Below are 22,500 nucleotides of genomic sequence, written 5' to 3'. Positions count from 1 at the left end.
TCCTTGGATTATGGCCAATGATCCCACCAAATTTCATGAGATTCGGTCAAATAGTTTTTGAGTTGAGTGAATCACAAACAAATAAACAAACTTGAATAATAAATAAACAAACGCCTATCAAAACATACCCTTCGCAAGGAAGTTGTCGAAGGTAAAGATCTCTTTTTTTTTTAAATCAGTAACCAAATGGCCAAAGTACTTTCTATTACACCAATTCTCTCCTGATGGTGAAATGCATAAGGACTTCGAAGACTCTTCTCTACCACTACTGGATAATGAGCAAAATAATTAACGGCGATGGTTGCCTACATCTGACATGTCTTAATATTGCTTACTGCCGTGTCTTCTCTTTAGTGCTTCTTTACTGCTGTTGTCCCATCATATCTCGATAATATTTCTTACTAATCTGTATGTGATTTCTGTACATTTCTATATACTGTCAATTATCATGCAGTCATTGACAAACCCATTTGTGCATGCATTTCGTGACATTAGATGAGCATATGACCTCGCTTTTCTTACTTTCATGTAAGCATCATCGTTTCAGCTCAGACATGTTATTTTTTGGTGAAGAAATAGAGCTTTCATTATCCTTGGCAATATATTTAGCACTAATAATGCCTCCACAATGTCTTAGACATTGTTTGGCTTCCAAGCAACTGAGTTAATGCATTGGAATACAATAAATCTGGGTCTTCATAACTTCACATTGCCAATGTACTTAAATGTCAGCCAAAAGTGTTGTAAACAGGGCATGGAATTGGCATCAAACATTTGGTACGGTAGCACAGAATCGTGGCAGTGGTCGTCAGAGGTCAATTATACAATGCCAAAATCTCTTGTTCACTGTTCAGGCATGACGTCATCCTTTTTGTACACCTACTCCCTTGCAAAATGACCTGAACGCCTTGGGTGTGAATGTATCCACCTAGACGATACGGAATAGTCTTCATAATGCCGGCCTCTCCTCCAGGAGGGCATCACAGACAGGAACATTTGAATAGGGCCCATATTCATCTCACTTAGATACATAACGATTAGGCTATAGTACTGTCGCTGATGAGTCCCAATATTGACAAGACTTCACTGACACGAGGCAACGAGTAAACACGACCGTTATGAGGGAGGTTAAATTATGGTCTGGGAATAGATCAGCAGAAATGAAAGAACAGATCTACATGTCATGAGGAGGAGCACCAAGACAGGATTTTCATATAGGAATTTTTGTGTGCGTAAGATCATACACTGGTGTTGTTGGTGCTGACTTCATTTTAATGGATGATAACACCCCATTGTGCTAGGGGGGTATATCACTATAAGGAACAGGAGATAATTGTTTGGATGGAACGACCTTTACGTTTGCCAGACCTAAACCCTATTGAGCATGTGTGGAACATGCTGCAGGTTGTCATTTCTGGTCGTGCAGTACAGCCCACAACCCTTCAATACCTTGGAAATGCCCTCATGGAATAATGGAACAACATTCCCATTGCTAGCATATGGGTTCTCATTGAAAGCATGACCAACATTATTATTATTATTATTATTATTATTATTATTATTATTATTATTATTATTATTAATATTATTATTAGCTAAGCTACAACATTAGTTGGAAAAGCAGGATGCTATAGGGCCATGGGCTCCAACAGGAAAAAAACAGCCTAGTAGTGAAAGGAAGTAAGGGAATAAAACTACGTGAGAAGTAATGAAAAATTAAAATATAGCACTTTAGAACAGCGACAGCATTAATATAGACCTTTCATATATAAACTATAAGATAATTATCACAGCCTGTTCAACATAAAAACATTGGCTGCAAGTTTAAACTTTTGAAGTTCCAATGATTCAACTATCTGATTAGAAAGATCATTCTACAATAAGGTCACACCTGGAATAAAACTTCTAGAATACTGTGTAGTGTTGAGCCTTATGATAGAGAAAACATGACTATTATAACTAACTGCATATTTATTATTACAAACTGGATGATACTGTCTGGGAGGATCTGAATGCAAAGGATGGTCAGAATTATGAAATATCTTATGCAACATGCATAATGAAATAAATGAACAACGGTACCACAGATTAATATCTAGACCGGGAATAAGAAATCTAATAGACCGTTAGTTTCTGTCCAACATTAAGATGAAATTCTGCTGCTGAAGACCAGACAGGAGAACAATACTCAAAATAAGGCAGAATGAAAGTATTAAAACATTTTTTCAGAATAGATTGATCACCAAAAATCTTGAAAGACGTCCTTGCTAAGCCATTTTCTTTTAGCATTTAAAGGAGAGACAGACCAAATGTGTTTCTCGGAAGTAAATATGCTATCAAGAATCACGCCGAGATCCGGATTTTGAGGAGCCACTGTCCTCGACCCACTGACAATCATACTTAGAGGTTTGTTAGGGTTCAATTTCATGCCCCATATTTTGCATAATGTACTAAATTTAGCTAGATCTCTAATAAGGGATTCGACAACACCTGATCTACATTCCAGAAATGGAAATAAGGCAAAGATATTAGTAACAATTGCATCTGCAACAAGCTTGTATTTTAGGTCAAACCACATGTCATGTGTATATAGTATGAAAAGAAATGGTTCAAGAACACAACCCTGAGGAACACCAGCTATCACATTCCTATACTCACTATGAACCCATCAAAAACTCTTTGCGATCTATTTCTTAAAAATTCAACAATGATGCTAAGAAAAGACCCACTTGCTCCAAATTGTTGGAATTTAAAAACAAGGGCCTCATGATTAACACGGTCAAAGGCAGCACTAAAATCAATGCCAATCATACGAACTTGACTACAATCAAAGAATTTCTGTGCAGCATTGGAAATTGTAGGAAGGGCATCACATGCTTCAAGACCTTTACGAAAGCCAAATTGCAAGCTAGGGAACAGATGATTACTATTTAGATGTTTTGCCAAAAAATGGTTAAAAACTTTAGATATGGGAGTTATGCAAATTGGACGGTAATCAGCAGGACTTGGGCTACCACAAACACATTTACGTAATGGACTAACATCGCAAATTCTCTAAAAAGTCCTAATAGAATTTCTTCTTGCTAACTTGCACCAAATAACAGATAACTTTGGAGCTAAGAAATCTACAGTCTTCATAAAACCCTTTAGGCCTACACTTCCATAAGCATCAAGGTCCATCTAGAGAGCTTTAATTTCACGAGACCAAAAAGCTTAACTTGTTAATTTAGCCCCAGGAAACAGGGAATGAGGAAGATCAAGTTTTTCATTAATCAGCTTTCTGTTAAAAACATCAGCCAAAATGGTTGCCTTTTCCATTGGAAAGTGAGTGACAGAGCCATCTGGTTTAAGTAAAGGAGGAACTATTGCCTCTACACCAAAGAGTGCAGATTTAAGAGTAGTCCACCACTTATGTTCCTGGGTTGGACCAGAAATGGTTTCTTTCATTGTTCATTTGTATTCCTTTTCAGTTGAACCATAAACTCTTAGTTGAGTATAGTTATTCCAAGTCAAATCTGATTTATTACCGATCCATAGATGATAGGCATCCTGCTTCTCCAAATAAACACATCTACAATCCTCATTGAACCAGGATTTGTCTTTCACTCAGTACGAGAGGGGATACACCTATCAATTATTTTGACCAAATTCTTATTCAATAGAATAACAGGTTCAACACTAACATACATTTGTGATCAATTTAGGCTTAAAAGATCACCCAAAATGGTATTCCAGTCTGCTTGAGATCTTACACGAGTGTGACACATCAGGGACAGGCTGCTCAGTATTCACCACTAATGAAGTTAAAGTATGATCAGCTGTTCCAACTGAAGAACCAACAAGGGGAAGACACACCCGCTATTAACATTAACTTTGGTGCTGAAGAAACTAAGACAACTGACTGTTAACTGTTTATCTTTGTTAATCTCCTTTATGGTGAAATGCAATTTTCTCTAGTAATGAAATTGTCAACAATCAACATCAAAAACATTTCAAATTTCAATGAATTTCTGAATTATTAAAAGAGTTAGCTCTAAACCGAACTCTTATTTCAAGTTTTCGAACATTTATGGTTGATCTAGTACTCTCAGAACATTTGATCCCCATTAAAATGTAAGTAGCATATACATATAAACTATGTATATATATATATATATATATATATATATATATATAATATATATATCTATATACATATATATATATGTTATCATATATATATATATATATATATATATATATATATATATATAAATATATATATATATATAAATATATATATATATATATATATATATATATATATATATATATATAATTTATCATATTAATCGTGATTTTTCTTTAATGCCCCTTAATATAGAATTCGTTCTACCTTGGGATCCCAGAGACCCAAGGGGGAATTAACTTTATGATAATAGCTTCTGATCGGCCAAGGATTCGAACCCTGTCCAAGTCGAGACTGGGGTTACAGTGTATTTGTGTATGCATATGCTTATGTATACTATACATATAGTTTTTGTGGCATTACAAACAAATCAAGAAAAGTTATTCAAAATGGCCATTGCTCGCAGACCAAAAGAGAGCGACTGAAAAGAAATTATTATCACTAAACTTGCAACTTACGCTTTCTGCAAGATATATCCATCGTTGGCCGTCTTTTTGCGACCTGCAATGCAAGGAACGCCCTTTCCAGCGCTAACGATTTCAGCCTTGCATACCTGTGTGCCCCAATCTGTGACCTCCAAGTCACCAGCAGTCTCCAGCATTAGCTGATTGTACGGGGCACCATTTTCTGCAATAAGTAGAAAAGAATCAATAAGTCTAACAAAATCCAATGGACATTGCATAGTTCAAACAGTTTATTAGGTTTTTTTTTTCTTTGGAGAGAAATGACTATAAAGTAGAAAATATGCATGGAATTATAATGTAAAAACCCGATTTTGGGAAAATCACAGGTCTTGCTAAGATATTAAAGACTGATCTTTTAAGAACATAAATTTCTATTCGACTTCCCCTGTAAGATTAATGCAGATTAGTCTTTCGAAAAGTGAAATGAAGTGCCAATCGGCTTCGTTGCAGTTGAAGATTGTCTTTTTTACAATTTACAAATAAATAAGAATAAATAAAAGCTCGAGGCATGTGTCTTCTGGTGATATCGAAAATTACCCTTTTGAAAACAAATGTCTCAAATTACTCTTTTGAAAACTACCACATTTAAGACTACTCTTGAATTCTAACAAATTCAGAATGGCCCACCAGAGAGTTGGTAGTTTAAGATTACCTTTCAGGACTGATAAGCTCAAAATTTCCTTAATAAAAACGGACAAATTTGAGTTTACCCTTTTGAATTGAAGCAAGTTAATGATTACCCTTTATAAAACCAATAAAATCAAGATTAAGATTAACTTATAAAAACCAGCAATTGGTCGACTATCCTTTTGAAAACTGACTAATTAACTTTTAAGCTATCTTAGTTATTGATAAGCCTACCATAACCTTCAAATTGAAAATCAAAAGCATTGAGTTTGAAAAGTACCTAATAGCATTTGCTGTAATAAGATCGTTGGTAATTACCCTTCCAAGTGTGAATGACAGAAAATAAACACAAACAAAGTAAAATTTCCAAACGACAAAAAATAGAATTATTTAGTACAACTTCCTTTGAAATTTTAGCACAAAAGGTCGAATTATTTAGTTCAACTTACTTGGAAATTTCAGAATGACAAAAAATAGCCAATTTTAATTGATCTGTATTTTCCTAGCTATACTTACAAGGAACTTCCTCTTAGGAGGTCTGGAGCAACAGCCAGTACCGATCAGAGATTTTTCTGTAAGACCCCCTAATTCACCCCCCACCCACACTATACATCTGGCAATACCCAGACTCCCTCACTGGGGAAGGAGTATCTCTTCTGGTCTGGGTCAACAGGGTACAAACCCCAGTACAATTCTGAGGAAAATAACCCCTGAGCTCCTACCTAAGAACCATGCATGGATAGATGGGCGGGCCATGAACCCAAGGAAGTTCCTGGTAAGTATACCTAGGAAAAATATAAATTACTTAAAATTTTCTATTTGTACTGCTGCAGAATACTTACTTGGAACTTAATTTTAGGAGTCATACTTAGGAGGCGGGAATGGAAAGTAGGTGTTAAGGGGGAGAAAGAGCTGAGAAAGCTAATGGAAATAAGCAGATACTGCTATCCAAACAAACCATCCCTTATGTGGATAAACACAGGGACCGCCATACTCACCATTCCTGTACAATGCTTCATCAAGTATTCCATAGTAGGTCTTAAAGTGAGGAGAGGGGATAGGGAATAGATCACTCTACCTCTACTATTCAGCACAGAGGACAAAGGTTTTGATCATGGTTAAATCCGTTGTTGAGCAGCCATGATAGAGCCAATTTTGAAAACCTCGAGTGACCCGACTGTGCAGACCCGCAGATAGTCTGCCATCAATATAGACTGGCACTTCCAGACACACGCTTTCAGAACCTGACTGACCAACATGTTTTTGGAAAAGGCTTCCAATGCTCTGAATCTTATGGGTCTTCATGGATTTGGGAGAGGCACCTCCTGCCATGCCGTAGGCCCTCCTAATTGTCTCTCTTAGCCAGAACAACACAGTGTTCCTAGACACTACTCTCTTCACCTTGCGGTAGCGATGAACGAACAAACTCTTGATGGCCGGTCTCAGTTCAGTTGTCCTAGCCAGGTACTTCTGCTGGGCTCGAACTGGGCACAGGTCTTTCTCAGAGTTTGACTTGGGGATGATGAGGACTAAAAACTCCTGGAACTGGGGATCATCTACCGCAAGGTTTTGAGTCTTAGAGGGGACAAACTTGAATGTCCCCTTCTTCCAACCACTCGTGTGACACACCTCGTGGGACAGGCCTTGGATCTCGCTTATCCTTTTGGCAGACACGAGAGCCAGTAGAAACACAGTCTTCAACGTTAGGTCCCTGTCCAGGACATCCTTGAGAGGCTAGAAGGGAGATCCTTTGAGGAACTCTAACACCACGGGGCTGGGGAGTGCAGGTTTGATCGAAACTCTTGATGAGCATTGATAGTTGCCTAGAAGTTCCTAGAGCCAACCCCTTGAGAGAAAACACCTGGCCCAATGCTGCTCAGTATCCCTTCACCGCTGGCACGCTAACTTGAGATGCAACCGGAAGTCAGCTATCTATGGGATGGATGCTTCGAGGGGCCTGTTGACTTTACTCCAGCACCATTTCCCCAAATTTGGTTAATTTTGCTTAGTAAATGGCCACCCATGATGGCTTCAGATAGCCTGTCATCTGTGGAGCTGTCCTCCAGGTGAAGTCTTCCCTACGCAGAAGACGCTGAATAACCTCCACCCGTGAAGGGAGAGGTTTTGTAGCCAGTCATGGAACCTCTTGAAGTGGGGATGCCTCAGGAGGTCCTCTCTGAGGAGAAGAGGCCATGGTTCTTTGACTACTAATTCCAGAAGATCCCAAAACCATTCTTTGTACGGCCACCCTGGCACCACCAGGGTGAGCTTTGCCCCTCTTGCTTCCCTCAACCTGTATAGGAATTAACGAAGCAGGCTGATGGGGGAAAAGGTGTAAGCGTCCCAGCCGTCCCACGGGTGCTGGAAGGCATCCTCCATGACTGCTGCTGGGTTTGGCACTGGAGAATGGAATACGGGAACTGCAAAAAAGGTCTAGGGACGGAGAACCACACATGTATATCAGGTGGCTGGCCATGTCCGGGTGTAAGAACCTCTCTGTGCCTGAAACTTGTTCCCTTCTGCTCTGGCCATCTGCTACTTTGTTTCTTTTGCTTGGGAAGAACCCTCCTGTTAGTGTTGACCCTCTATCCACAGCTCATCCCAGGATCTCAGTCAGGCCTCACAATGCTCAACGCTTGAGGTCCCCTACTTTTTTATGTATGCCATCACTATGGTGTTGTCGCACATGAGGGCCACTGCCCTACCCAGTACGATAATTTACAGGGACTGGAGTGCTCTCTGGACCACCCGAAGTTCCAGCTTATTGATCATTGACATGAAAAACCTCTTCTTTGGTTGTCCAGGTTCCCGACCTAGAGGAGGTGCGCCTCCACCCATCCTTTGAGGCATCTGTAAATGGTAGATGCCCTGGAAGAGGGTCCTTCAGTGAAATGCTTTCCAAGGAGTTGGCCCGGTCCGTCCATCAAAGAAGAGCTCCTCTGGTTGACTGGGATGGAGGGAACTTGCTGGTCGAGGAGGATGACTGGTGGACCTCCTTCGCTTTCAAGTTACACTGGACTGGCCAGGTCATGAGCCTGCTGTGGGTCACTAGTTTTTCCAAGGGCACTAGGTGCCCTACTAGCCTCTGCCATTCCACAATAGATTTTGTTATGCCCCATCAAGAAGGGAGCGGCAACCTCGTTTAGTCGGTCGAGTCTCTCCTGGGTTGAGAAGGCCCTTGGTTCCACTGTGCATATTTCCATAACTAGGTACACCATCTCATCGATGGGGACAGCTGAGACTTACCAATTGTTGACGAACCCCCAGTTCCTCACAGAATGACAGTATCTCGTCCCTCTGTCTTGTCAAGAATTTCCTTGAGGAGGAAAGAAGCAATCAGTCGTCCAGGTACCGCAGAAGTCTGATGACCCTCTTGTGAGCCCACTGCGAGACCAGGGAAAGACTCTCGTGAAGACCTGCGGTGCCATGAACAAGAGAGTCTGGGACTGGAGGACATTGTTCCCCACCTTGACCCAGCAGAGGAACTCCCTGCTGGGTGGGTGTACTGAAATCTTGAAATAGGTATTCTTCAGGTCCTCGGACAGCGTGTAATCCCCTTCCCTAATGGCTGCCAGAACTGTCCAAGGCATCTCCATCCTGAAAGGAGTCTTGCAAATGAATAAATTAAGGGAGGAGAGGTCTATCACCAGCCTCCAACTGCCTTTGGCTTTCTTCACCAAGAAGAGGTAACTGAAAAAGTGTGGTGATTCCCCATCTGCCTTCTGCAGGGCCCTTTTATGCTTCATCTTCTTTGGGTCTGCGATCACTTTTTCCAGGCTCGCGATGGCCCTAGAAGCCGGTCTTGACCAGGGGAGGGTGAGGGGCAACTTGCCTTCATGTGGCATCCTCATGTATATGTCTACTTCTGAGTCACCTTGTACCACGGGCGAGGGAGCGAGTGCGGGAAGTTCAAGGTAACTCTTCATCAACTCAATAACCCAACTGAAGGTGGAGGTCTCGTCCGAGGCCATTTGGTCTAGTGATGATTTTGAGGGTTCTCTATGCCAGGACTGGGTCCCCGTCCAGTCCGAAGAGCAGTGAGGCAAGGTCCCTGAAGACGAGGGAAGCGAGACGTGACTACTGCCTTTAACCGATCTCAGGGAGGCCTTTTTATGATGCAGGAGGGGCCCTAACAACAAAAAACCCCATTGCCCAATGAAGCCCCTGGTCCATACCTCGAGGCAGGGGGTGTCGCTCAACCTCGTAGCCAGGTTAACACCTGAACGAGCAGGAACGTCAGTCTCAGTCCTATCCAAGTCAGCTTGAGGCACCTCAGATCCCATGGGAACAACAGAAACACCAGTCACTGGGGTCCTTCTACAGTGATACTTGTCCCTAAGTGAAGGCAACCTGAAACGGCGATGGTTGTCTCTGCCTGAAGGTGACCTACTCCTGCAGGCATACTCCAGGGGACCTACATTAGCTTTTGTTCCTGTGGCTGGTCCTGATGCGATTGTTCTTGATGGGTGAGAGGACCTCCACGCATGGTGACCTGGACACAAGTCTCATCCTTCCCTGGTCTTCCATCCTGCTCCAAGGAGGAGGAGAGAGGTCCCTTTGCCTCTGGGCCTGATCTGTTATGGTGCCGAGCCCTCTGTCTCCTGACGACAGTCCAGACTGACTAAGAATGGACCATAAAGGCTTGGGATCCCTGTGAGGGGACCTATAGGGGGCGAGGGGGATGCCCGTCCAAACGTGCGACTGACAGTCAGGAAAACTGTCAAAACACTCCTGAAGGACGAAGACAAAAGGGGGAAACCAGAACTACCAGCCTGGTCCAAAGAAGGAGCGACCAGGATGTATAGTTGAGCCACATGGACAGTAGAGGGAACCAAGGCTACTGGAAGACCCACATGGCCAGTCAAGGAACTAAGGCTGCTGGAAGACCCTCATGGCCTGACGAGGGAACCAAGGCTGCTGGAAGACCCACGTGGCCCGTCAGGCCAGACAAGGTGGCTGGAATGCCCAAGTGGTTCGTTGAGGCAGACAAGGCAATTGGAAGGCCTAGGTGGCCCGGCAGGGATGACAATGCAGCTGGAAATCCACATGGCTTGTCGAGGCCAACAAGACGGGAGGAAGGCCCACTTGGCCCAGCGAGACAGCTTATGAGATAGCCTGGGTGCCCACTTGGTCTGTTGAGGTCCCCCACGAGATAGCAGTCCCGACCACACTCTCAGACATGGGACCCTTGGGCAGCGAGGAAAGAGAGCCCAGCGAGGCCAAAGAAGACGGAGACCATGAAGCTGCCACCATCTTGAACCACAAATCAACCAAGGGCAGACCACTGAACCCCAACAGGGCCCAAAAGAATGCCAAGTTCTTCTCTACGGCTCTCTTGGGAGATAGAAGTAACCGAGTATTACATATGTCCTCATGCCAAAGGAGAAGCAGCCATTTTCCTGGGCAGAACAGGAGACAAGGGGAACGAAAGGGCTCCTCGCCAACGATTCTCTAGACAAAGTCCCAGAACTCTTACTTCCAGTAGAAAGAGAGCAATGTTTCTTGGCTTTCCTCCTCTTCTTCGTCACAATCAAAGTCCATTGCCATTCAGGCCACTCAACACTCTCAGGACAGATGTCCTCCAGAATGCATACTCGAACACGAAACCTATGAAAATCAATCTCTATATGTGATAGAAGAGCCTCACAAGACTTATTATTAATACCTGGGCAATGTCGTCTCATTCACTCGGGCTCCATGCTGAAAAAATCATTGATCAAGATACGGTGTCAACAACTTTCTCGGAGGTTGCACAGATACATACTGGCGTTTGTACTTTGTTGACCCAGATCAGGAGAGATACTCCTTCCCCCGGGAGGGAGTCTGGGTATTGCCAGAGGTATGATGTGGGGGGAGAATTGGGGGAGGGACTTACGGAAAAATCTCTAGTCGGTACAGGCTGTTGCCCTAGATCTCCTAAAAGTTCCAAGTAAATATTCTGCAGCGGTACAAGTGGAATTATTCAGTATGGGAATTTCAGAATGACAAAAAGTAGAATTATTTGGTACACTATATACTTTTGAATTTTAGAATGACCAAAAGTTGAATTATTTGGTATGTCTCACTAGGGAATTCCAGAACATAAAAAGTAGAATTATTTGCTACAACTTACTTAGGAATTTCAGAACAAAAGAAAAAAGAGAATTATTTGCTACAATTTACTTGGGAATTTCAGAATAACAAAAGGAAGAATTATTTGCCACAATTTACTTGGGAATTTCAGAACAACAAAAAGTAGAATTATTTGCCACAACTTACTTGGGAATTTCAGAATAACATAAAGTAGAACTATTTGCCACAACTTACTTGGGAATTTCAGAACAACAAAAAGTAGAATTATTTTCCACAACTTACTTGGGAATTTCAGAACAACAAAAAGTAGAATTATTTTCCACAACTTACTTGGGAATTTCAGAATAACATAAAGTAGAATTATTTTCCACAACTTACTTGGGAATTTCAGAACAACAAAAAGTAGAATTATTTTCCACAACTTACTTGGGAATTTCAGAACAACAAAAAGTAGAATTATTTGCCGTAACTTACTTGGGAATTTCAGAACAACAAAAAGTAGAATTATTTTCCACAACTTACTTGGGAATTTCAGAACAACAAAAAGTAGAATTATTTGCCACAACTTACTTGGGAATTTCAGAACAACAAAAAGTAGAATTATTTTCCACAACTTGGGAATTTCAGAACAACAAAAAGTAGAATTATTTGCCGTAACTTACTTGGGAATTTCAGAACAACAAAAAATAGAATTATTTGCCGTAACTTACTTGGGAATTTCAGAACAACAAAAAGTAGAATTATTTTCCACAACTTACTTGGGAATTTCAGAACAACAAAAAGTAGAATTATTTTCCACAACTTACTTGGGAATTTCAGAATAACATAAAGTAGAATTATTTTCCACAACTTACTTGGGAATTTCAGAACAACAAAAAGTAGAATTATTTGCCACAACTTACTTGGGAATTTCAGAACAACAAAAAGTAGAATTATTTGCCGTAACTTACTTGGGAATTTCAGAACAACAAAAAGTAGAATTATTTTCCACAACTTACTTCGGAATTTCAGAACAACAAAAAGTAGAATTATTTGCCACAACTTACTTGGGAATTTCAGAATAACAAAAAGTAGAATTATTTTCCACAACTTACTTGGGAATTTCAGAACAACAAAAAGTAGAATTATTTGCCGTAACTTACTTGGGAATTTCAGAACAACAAAAAGTAGAATTATTTTCCACAACTTACTTGGGAATTTCAGAACAACAAAAAGTAGAATTATTTGCCGTAACTTACTTGGGAATTTCAGAACAACAAAAAGTAGAATTATTTGCCACAACTTACTTGGGAATTTCAGAACAACAAAAAGTAGAATTATTTGCCATAACTTACTTGGGAATTTTAGAACAACAAAAAGTAGAATTATTTGCCACAACTTACTTGGGAATTTCAGAACAACAAAAAGTAGAATTATTTGCCACAACTTACTTGGGAATTTCAGAACAACAAAAAGTAGAATTATTTGCCACAACTTACTTGGGAATTTCAGAACAACAAAAAGTAGAATTATTTGCCACAACTTACTTGGGAATTTCAGAACAACAAAAAGTAGAATTATTTTCCACAACTTACTTGGGAATTTCAGAACAACAAAAAGTAGAATTATTTTCCACAACTTACTTGGGAATTTCAGAACAACAAAAAGTAGAATTATTTTCCACAACTTACTTGGGAATTTCAGAACAACAAAAAGTAGAATTATTTGCTGTAACTTACTTGGGAATTTCAGAACAACAAAAAGTAGAATTATTTGCCGTAACTTACTTGGGAATTTCAGAACAACAAAAAGTAGAATTATTTTCCACAACTTACTTGGGAATTTCAGAACAACAAAAAGTAGAATTATTTGCCGTAACTTACTTGGGAATTTCAGAACAACAAAAAGTAGAATTATTTTCCACAACTTACTTGGGAATTTCAGAACAACAAAAAGTAGAATTATTTTCCACAACTTACTTGGGAATTTCAGAATAACATAAAGTAGAATTATTTTCCACAACTTACTTGGGAATTTCAGAACAACAAAAAGTAGAATTATTTTCCACAACTTACTTGGGAATTTCAGAACAACAAAAAGTAGAATTATTTGCCGTAACTTACTTTGGAATTTCAGAACAACAAAAAGTAGAATTATTTTCCACAACTTACTTGGGAATTTCAGAATAACATAAAGTAGAATTATTTTCCACAACTTACTTGGGAATTTCAGAACAACAAAAAGTAGAATTATTTTCCACAACTTACTTGGGAATTTCAGAACAACAAAAAGTAGAATTATTTGCCGTAACTTACTTGGGAATTTCAGAACAACAAAAAGTAGAATTATTTGCCACAACTTACTTGGGAATTTCAGAACAACAAAAAGTAGAATTATTTGCCACAACTTACTTGGGAATTTCAGAACAACAAAAAGTAGAATTATTTTCCACAACTTACTTGGGAATTTCAGAACAACATAAAGTAGAATTATTTTCCACAACTTACTTGGGAATTTCAGAATAACATAAAGTAGAATTATTTTCCACAACTTACTTGGGAATTTCAGAACAACAAAAAGTAGAATTATTTTCCACAACTTACTTGGGAATTTCAGAACAACAAAAAGTAGAATTATTTGCCGTAACTTACTTGGGAATTTCAGAACAACAAAAAGTAGAATTATTTTCCACAACTTACTTGGGAATTTCAGAACAACAAAAAGTAGAATTATTTGCCACAACTTACTTGGGAATTTCAGAATAACAAAAAATAGAATTATTTGCCGTAACTTGGGAATTTCAGAACAACAAAAAATAGAATTATTTGCCACAACTTACTTGGGAATTTCAGAACAACAAAAAGTAGAATTATTTTCCACAACTTACTTGGGAATTTCAGAACAACATAAAGTAGAATTATTTTCCACAACTTACTTGGGAATTTCAGAATAACATAAAGTAGAATTATTTTCCACAACTTACTTGGGAATTTCAGAACAACAAAAAGTAGAATTATTTTCCACAACTTACTTGGGAATTTCAGAACAACAAAAAGTAGAATTATTTGCCGTAACTTACTTGGGAATTTCAGAACAACAAAAAGTAGAATTATTTTCCACAACTTACTTGGGAATTTCAGAACAACAAAAAGTAGAATTATTTGCCACAACTTACTTGGGAATTTCAGAATAACAAAAAATAGAATTATTTGCCGTAACTTGGGAATTTCAGAACAACAAAAAATAGAATTATTTGCCACAACTTACTTGGGAATTTCAGAACAACAAAAAGTAGAATTATTTTCCACAACTTACTTGGGAATTTCAGAACAACATAAAGTAGAATTATTTTCCACAACTTACTTGGGAATTTCAGAATAACATAAAGTAGAATTATTTTCCACAACTTACTTGGGAATTTCAGAACAAAAAGTAGAATTATTTTCCACAACTTACTTGGGAATTTCAGAACAACAAAAAGTAGAATTATTTGCCGTAACTTACTTGGGAATTTCAGAACAACAAAAAGTAGAATTATTTGCCACAACTTACTTGGGAATTTCAGAACAACAAAAAGTAGAATTATTTGCCATAACTTACTTGGGAATTTTAGAACAACAAAAAGTAGAATTATTTGCCACAACTTACTTGGGAATTTCAGAACAACAAAAAGTAGAATTATTTGCCACAACTTACTTGGGAATTTCAGAACAACAAAAAGTAGAATTATTTGCCACAACTTACTTGGGAATTTCAGAACAACAAAAAGTAGAATTATTTGCCACAACTTACTTGGGAATTTCAGAACAACAAAAAGTAGAATTATTTTCCACAACTTACTTGGGAATTTCAGAACAACAAAAAGTAGAATTATTTGCCGTAACTTACTTGGGAATTTCAGAACAACAAAAAGTAGAATTATTTTCCACAACTTACTTGGGAATTTCAGAACAACAAAAAGTAGAATTATTTGCCGTAACTTACTTGGGAATTTCAGAACAACAAAAAGTAGAATTATTTTCCACAACTTACTTGGGAATTTCAGAACAACAAAAAGTAGAATTATTTTCCACAACTTACTTGGGAATTTCAGAATAACATAAAGTAGAATTATTTTCCACAACTTACTTGGGAATTTCAGAACAACAAAAAGTAGAATTATTTTCCACAACTTACTTGGGAATTTCAGAACAACAAAAAGTAGAATTATTTGCCGTAACTTACTTTGGAATTTCAGAACAACAAAAAGTAGAATTATTTTCCACAACTTACTTGGGAATTTCAGAATAACATAAAGTAGAATTATTTTCCACAACTTACTTGGGAATTTCAGAACAACAAAAAGTAGAATTATTTTCCACAACTTACTTGGGAATTTCAGAACAACAAAAAGTAGAATTATTTGCCGTAACTTACTTGGGAATTTCAGAACAACAAAAAGTAGAATTATTTGCCACAACTTACTTGGGAATTTCAGAACAACAAAAAGTAGAATTATTTGCCACAACTTACTTGGGAATTTCAGAACAACAAAAAGTAGAATTATTTTCCACAACTTACTTGGGAATTTCAGAACAACATAAAGTAGAATTATTTTCCACAACTTACTTGGGAATTTCAGAATAACATAAAGTAGAATTATTTTCCACAACTTACTTGGGAATTTCAGAACAACAAAAAGTAGAATTATTTTCCACAACTTACTTGGGAATTTCAGAACAACAAAAAGTAGAATTATTTGCCGTAACTTACTTGGGAATTTCAGAACAACAAAAAGTAGAATTATTTTCCACAACTTACTTGGGAATTTCAGAACAACAAAAAGTAGAATTATTTGCCACAACTTACTTGGGAATTTCAGAATAACAAAAAATAGAATTATTTGCCGTAACTTGGGAATTTCAGAACAACAAAAAATAGAATTATTTGCCACAACTTACTTGGGAATTTCAGAACAACAAAAAGTAGAATTATTTTCCACAACTTACTTGGGAATTTCAGAACAACATAAAGTAGAATTATTTTCCACAACTTACTTGGGAATTTCAGAATAACATAAAGTAGAATTATTTTCCACAACTTACTTGGGAATTTCAGAACAACAAAAAGTAGAATTATTTTCCACAACTTACTTGGGAATTTCAGAACAACAAAAAGTAGAATTATTTGCCGTAACTTACTTGGGAATTTCAGAACAACAAAAAGTAGAATTATTTTCCACAACTTACTTGGGAATTTCAGAACAACAAAAAGTAGAATTATTTGCCACAACTTACTTGGGAATTTCAGAATAACAAAAAATAGAATTATTTGCCGTAACTTGGGAATTTCAGAACAACAAAAAATAGAATTATTTGCCACAACTTACTTGGGAATTTCAGAACAACAAAAAGTAGAATTATTTTCCACAACTTACTTGGGAATTTCAGAACAACATAAAGTAGAATTATTTTCCACAACTTACTTGGGAATTTCAGAATAACATAAAGTAGAATTATTTTCCACAACTTACTTGGGAATTTCAGAACAAAAAGTAGAATTATTTTCCACAACTTACTTGGGAATTTCAGAACAACAAAAAGTAGAATTATTTGCCGTAACTTACTTGGGAATTTCAGAACAACAAAAAGTAGAATTATTTTCCACAACTTACTTGGGAATTTCAGAACAACAAAAAGTAGAATTATTTGCCACAACTTACTTGGGAATTTCAGAATAACATAAAGTAGAATTATTTTCCACAACTTACTTGGGAATTTCAGAACAAAAAGTAGAATTATTTTCCACAACTTACTTGGGAATTTCAGAACAACAAAAAGTAGAATTATTTTCCACAACTTACTTGGGAATTTCAGAACAACAAAAAGTAGAATTATTTGCCACAACTTACTTGGGAATTTCAGAACGACTAGGATTCCCCCCTGTGAGCCTTCGTACCAGGTAGGGTCATCTCCCGCAACGAGGCTGAATGTTTCTCCCGACATGTCTTCGATCCCGGCAGTCTAAAATGGAATACAAACTGCTGATACTCTTTTCCTCAGACATTAATTTGCAAATAGCAACCAGTATCATTACTCTTTTCTTTCAGAGGTGAATTTGTCAAATAATAACCACATCCTGTCAAACGTGAATGTCTGCGCTACTGTTATTTTCTCTGTCATACTAGAGGCAAACTGACGTGTCTTTAAATAAACTGTAAAGCTAGGTTTAATGAAGTGGGCATATCGCCCTATAAATGAAAGGAAGGAAGAATGAAAGAGCGTAATATTTCAAACACAATGTAGAAATAACACTTCTTTTCTACTTTTGCCTATATTGACGATAGATTTTCACTTTTTGTTTGTAAACACACACACAAACACACACACACACACACACACACACACACATATATATATATATATATATATATATATATATATATATATATATATATATATATATATATATATATATTACTTATCTGTCACAAAACTGCACGTGACATATATTAAAGGGTAAAATCCACATGAAACAGGAAAGGAAAAGACCAGGTACCAAGCGCTTTCGTGTATTACGTACACTTCTTCAGGGTACAAAGTGAAATAGAACATAAAATCATACAATAAAGAAACAAGTATGTGGGAAAGATGGATAATCTGTTGTCGGATAATGAAACTTATTCTGAAGTACCTGGAAATCCCTTAGAAACTGTAAATAGTAATTTCAATAGGAAATTAAAATCCATATTGAAAGGATATGATGCACTCATTAAGCAATTTTCTTCTCAATGTGCCACATTACCGTATATGTACGGTCTTATTAAAACTCATAAGATTAATAACCCTGTCAGGCCAATAATCAGTTCAGTTGGTAGTGTTTCATACAAATTGTCGAAGTGGTTAGTGCAAGTCCTTATGCCTATTGTTGGAAATATATCCCAATCACATATAAAGAATAATACAGATTTTGTTAACAAGTTGCTTAGTGCTCGCATTGATTTTAACTTTAGAATGATAAGTTTTGATGTAACGTCTTTATTTACGAAGGTTCCAGTTGACGATCTATTGACATTTTTATCCGAAGAATTAAGTAAGCATGTTTTACCTTTATCTTATGACAAAATTATTGAATTGATAAAATTATGTGTTAAAGACTGTAAATTTGTTTTTAATGGAAAGTACTACCTACAAAAGTTTGGAATGGCAATGGGTAATCCCCTATCCCCAGTACTCAGTAACCTTTACATGGAATTTTTCGAAGTAAAACTGTTGCCAGCGATTTTGCCTAAAGGGGTTCTTTGGTTTCGTTATGTTGACGATATTTTTTGTGTTTGGCCTACATATGAGAATCTAAATATTTTTTTGGAAAAGTTAAATAGTTTAGTATACTCCATAAAATTCACTATTGAAGAAGAGAATCATTGTAAATTGCCATTTTTAGATGTTTTAGTGCATAGAAATAATAGAGGCTTTGTTTTTTATATTTACAGGAAACCTACTAATGTTTGCTCCCACATTCATTTTTATTCAAACCATCAAACTAGTGTAAAAGTTTCTGTTTTTTCAAGTATGTTTTTAAGGGCTTTAAGGATTTGCAGCCCCGAATTTATAGACGCAGAATTTCGTAGAATTAATGACATAGGAATTAAATTAAAATATCCTAAAGTTTTAATTGACAAGTCTCTACAGAAAGCTAGGCATATATTTTATTCCAACAAGAATAGGGAACCTTTTAAGAATGAGAATGTGCTGGCACTTCCATACAATGAAAACTTTGCTTATATAAAAGATTTATTGAAAATATTCAAAGTAAATTTAGTTTTTAAAAGTTCAGGAACGGTAAAGAATGTCCTAATAAATAATTCTCCAAATTGTAATAGTGGCTCTATTTACATAATTCCATGTACTGGTTGTGACAAGAAATATGTAGGTCAAACCGGAAAATTGCTTAACAACCGAATTAAACAACATCGTTATGCAGTTAGGACAGGACAAATGTCTAGTGCCTTGTTTGTCCACATGAACGATTTTAACCACTGTATTGACTGGGAAAACTCCTCAGAGATTTTATTTTGTAAAAATCTTGTTAAAAGAAATATTATTGAATCTGCTTTTATTAAATATTTTAATAATCAAGTTTTAAATCTCAGTTCTGGTCTTTTTAAACTAGACACTCATCTTGTTAATGAAATTGTAAGGAAGTACAATGTAAACATTTAGTTTAACGATTGTTATATTACTAGTATTTTATTTTAAACTACAATTGTTTATTCATTTTTAACGACTGTTTGTTATTTTAGCATATTGATGATGCTTTGCTAGTTTGTGGCTTTTATTTCAGTTTTGTTAGGTTTCTTTATTGTATGATTTTATGTTCTATTTCACTTTGTACCCTGAAGAAGTGTACGTAATACAAGAAAGCGCTTGGTACCTGGTCTTTTCCTTTCCTGTTTCATGTGGATTTTACCCTTTATATATATATATATATATATATATATATATATATATATATATATATACATACATACATACACACATATAAATATATATATATATATATATATATATATATACATACACACATATAAATATATATATATATATTCATTTATATATATCATATATTTATATATATTTATATATATATATATATATATATATATATATATATATATATATATATATATATATATATATATATATATATATATACAGACTCAAGTGGAGGGACATAAATAAATATAAAATATATATATATATATATATATATATATATATATATGAGAGAGAGAGAGAGAGAGAGAGAGAGAGAGAGAGAGAGAGAGAGAGAGAGAGAGAGAGAGAGAGAGAGATACAATCTGGTATGTAGTACAATTAAGTCTCCCCATGAAGGCAACAATCATGAAGTTATTCAAAATGACGTATTGCAAGGTGCGACAAAGACTCGCAAAACCTTCCAGGGAAAAGAATGTCATTCGAGCTTTGTGTTCTTACCGTCGACGTGGCTGTGAGGTCGATGGTCAATCCATTGCAGGTCATAGTGATGGTGCCGGGAGCACCAGTTGGATATTGTAGCGATACTTCAAAGGTGATGTCGTTCGCTCCCTGTTTCGTGGAGAGAGAGAGAGAGAGAAATTAAATTACGTCAAAGGTTTTGTTTTCAAATGAGAAAGACAGTTCAGTATTCCCAAACATCCTGGGAATACAATGCCAGGTTTCTTCTTCACAATGACAATTTGAATGAATTACTTCAGAAATATGACATTTGTGTTTTTCATTTAATTTAAAACTTTTGAAATGCTATTACAGCATTTCTCTTCATCAAAATACAGTTCTATTAAAAATGATAGTGTTTTAATGTGTCGAGATAAATTTGCTGCAAAAATATAAAATCATGCCTGTTAATTCACATGGAGCTTGCGAAAATCACAAGTTCCATATCGCTTCCTCTCCTAACATTTAACTCCCAATATTCTTCTGAGGGCCTTGTTCTCAAATCTACAAAATCTGTTGGATACTGCTTCATTGTCATACCACGACTCATGTCCATACCGTAACAACAATCTCACTAAATTGTTATATAGCGTTATTTTTATGTAATTGGAGGCGATTTGTTTGCCAAATTTTACTTAACCTAGCCATTGTCTGATTTGCCCTTTTCAATCTTTTATTAAACTCCAATTCTAAAGACCCTATATTAAAGATCATAGTTCCTACATATTTAAATAATTCTACCTTATTAATCCTATCTCCTTCTAATGATATTTCATTTTTCAATGCATATTCCGTTCCCATCATCTGTCTTTCTTCTATTTATCTTTCCAACCTCATGTGATATTTCATGCACCCTGGTAAGCAAGGATTGGAAAGCCTTTGGTGTTCTGTTAATAAGGACAGCGTCACCAGCATAATCTAGGTCTGCTTATTTCCTATTACCAATCCAGTCCAATCCTTCTCCGCCATCCTCAACTGTTCTATGCATTATAAAATCCATGAGGAGGATAAACAACGTACGTGACAAAACATTCCCTTGGAGTACTCTACTGTTTACTGGAAATTCATTTGATAGGACTCCGCAAACACTAACTTTGCCCTTCCTATTCTCAAATATATAAATTTGATAAGAACACCATAATAACGCAGGACTTACCACGAAATTGGCCGGTGTACATTATCAAAGGCTTTTTCATCATCCACAAATGCCATCAAAAGTGGATTTCTTTATTCTGCATAATACTGTACATGTCTTAAAATGAAAATTTGGACAGTACATCTACCTTTTCTAAATCCAGCTTGTTTATCTCTCAGCTTTTCATCCATCTTTCTCTCTATTCTACTTACAATAAGAATACTATATATTTTCAAGACAAAAAAATCACAAAAAAGGGAGACACAAAAGACGTAAAAAATGACCGCCCGATAAGTTTGATCTCGTTGATATACAAAATATTTGCAAAGATCATATTAGGCCGAATAGAAAAACAGCTAGACTTTAATCAACCAAGAGAGGAGGCAAGCTTTAAAAGTAGGTATTTAACAACTGACAATATCCAGTAATCAATCAGCTAATGGAAAAATCAACAGACTATGACAAAACACTATACATGGCACTTATAGACTATGAGAAAGTGGCTGATTGTCAAAACTTCAGCAGTAACGAAAGCACTTGAAAGACATCGAATAAATAAAGATAGTGAGAAAGTTCCGACTGAGAAAGGAGTTAGACATAGAGACCCCATTTCTCCTAAGTTATCCATAGCGTGCTTAGAAGTTTTTAAGAATTTAGATTGGGAAAATGTAAGAATTTATATTAATGGGGAATACCTTAACAACTTGAGATTTTCAGATGACATAGTTCTGTTTCGTGAATCATGAGAGGAATTACTAAAGATCATAGAGATTTGAATAAAAAAAGCAATGTAGGACTGAAAATTAATATGAGTAAAGCTAACATAATGTTTCATTAAAATGCAAAAAGGCAATAGAGGAGGGTTATAGACGACATCTAGAGATTGTTATTGAATATGTGTAATCAGAAAAGACAGTAAGTCTTTCCCCAGGACATGAGACCGAAATTAAAAAAGGATAAGCATGGGATGAATTTCTTTTCGTGAACAAAATGAGATTATGAAAAGTAAAAGGCCAAACTTTCTAAAAAGAAAAGTATTCAATCAGTATTAACTTGGGTATCAGAAACTTGGAGCCTTCC

The 22,500-nt window shown here is 36.6% G+C and overlaps 1 protein-coding gene across 1 annotated transcript in view; it reads right to left on the bottom strand.

Moving 5' to 3' along the window:
- The window catches only part of LOC137631087 (uncharacterized), a 169,392-nt gene that overhangs the window by 63,880 nt on the left and 83,012 nt on the right, over positions 1-22,500 (bottom strand). Inside the window, 3 exon segments of the mRNA XM_068362713.1 lie at positions 4,627-4,795; positions 17,201-17,312; positions 20,286-20,396. Of these exon segments, the coding sequence (XP_068218814.1) occupies positions 4,627-4,795; positions 17,201-17,312; positions 20,286-20,396 (392 nt within the window).

This window comes from Palaemon carinicauda, chromosome 39 (genome assembly GCF_036898095.1).
Source record: "Palaemon carinicauda isolate YSFRI2023 chromosome 39, ASM3689809v2, whole genome shotgun sequence".
Classification (NCBI taxonomy): Eukaryota; Metazoa; Arthropoda; class Malacostraca; order Decapoda; family Palaemonidae; genus Palaemon; species Palaemon carinicauda.
The sequence above is the reverse complement of the archived record's forward strand: the minus strand, read 5'-3'. Positions and strand labels throughout refer to the sequence as shown.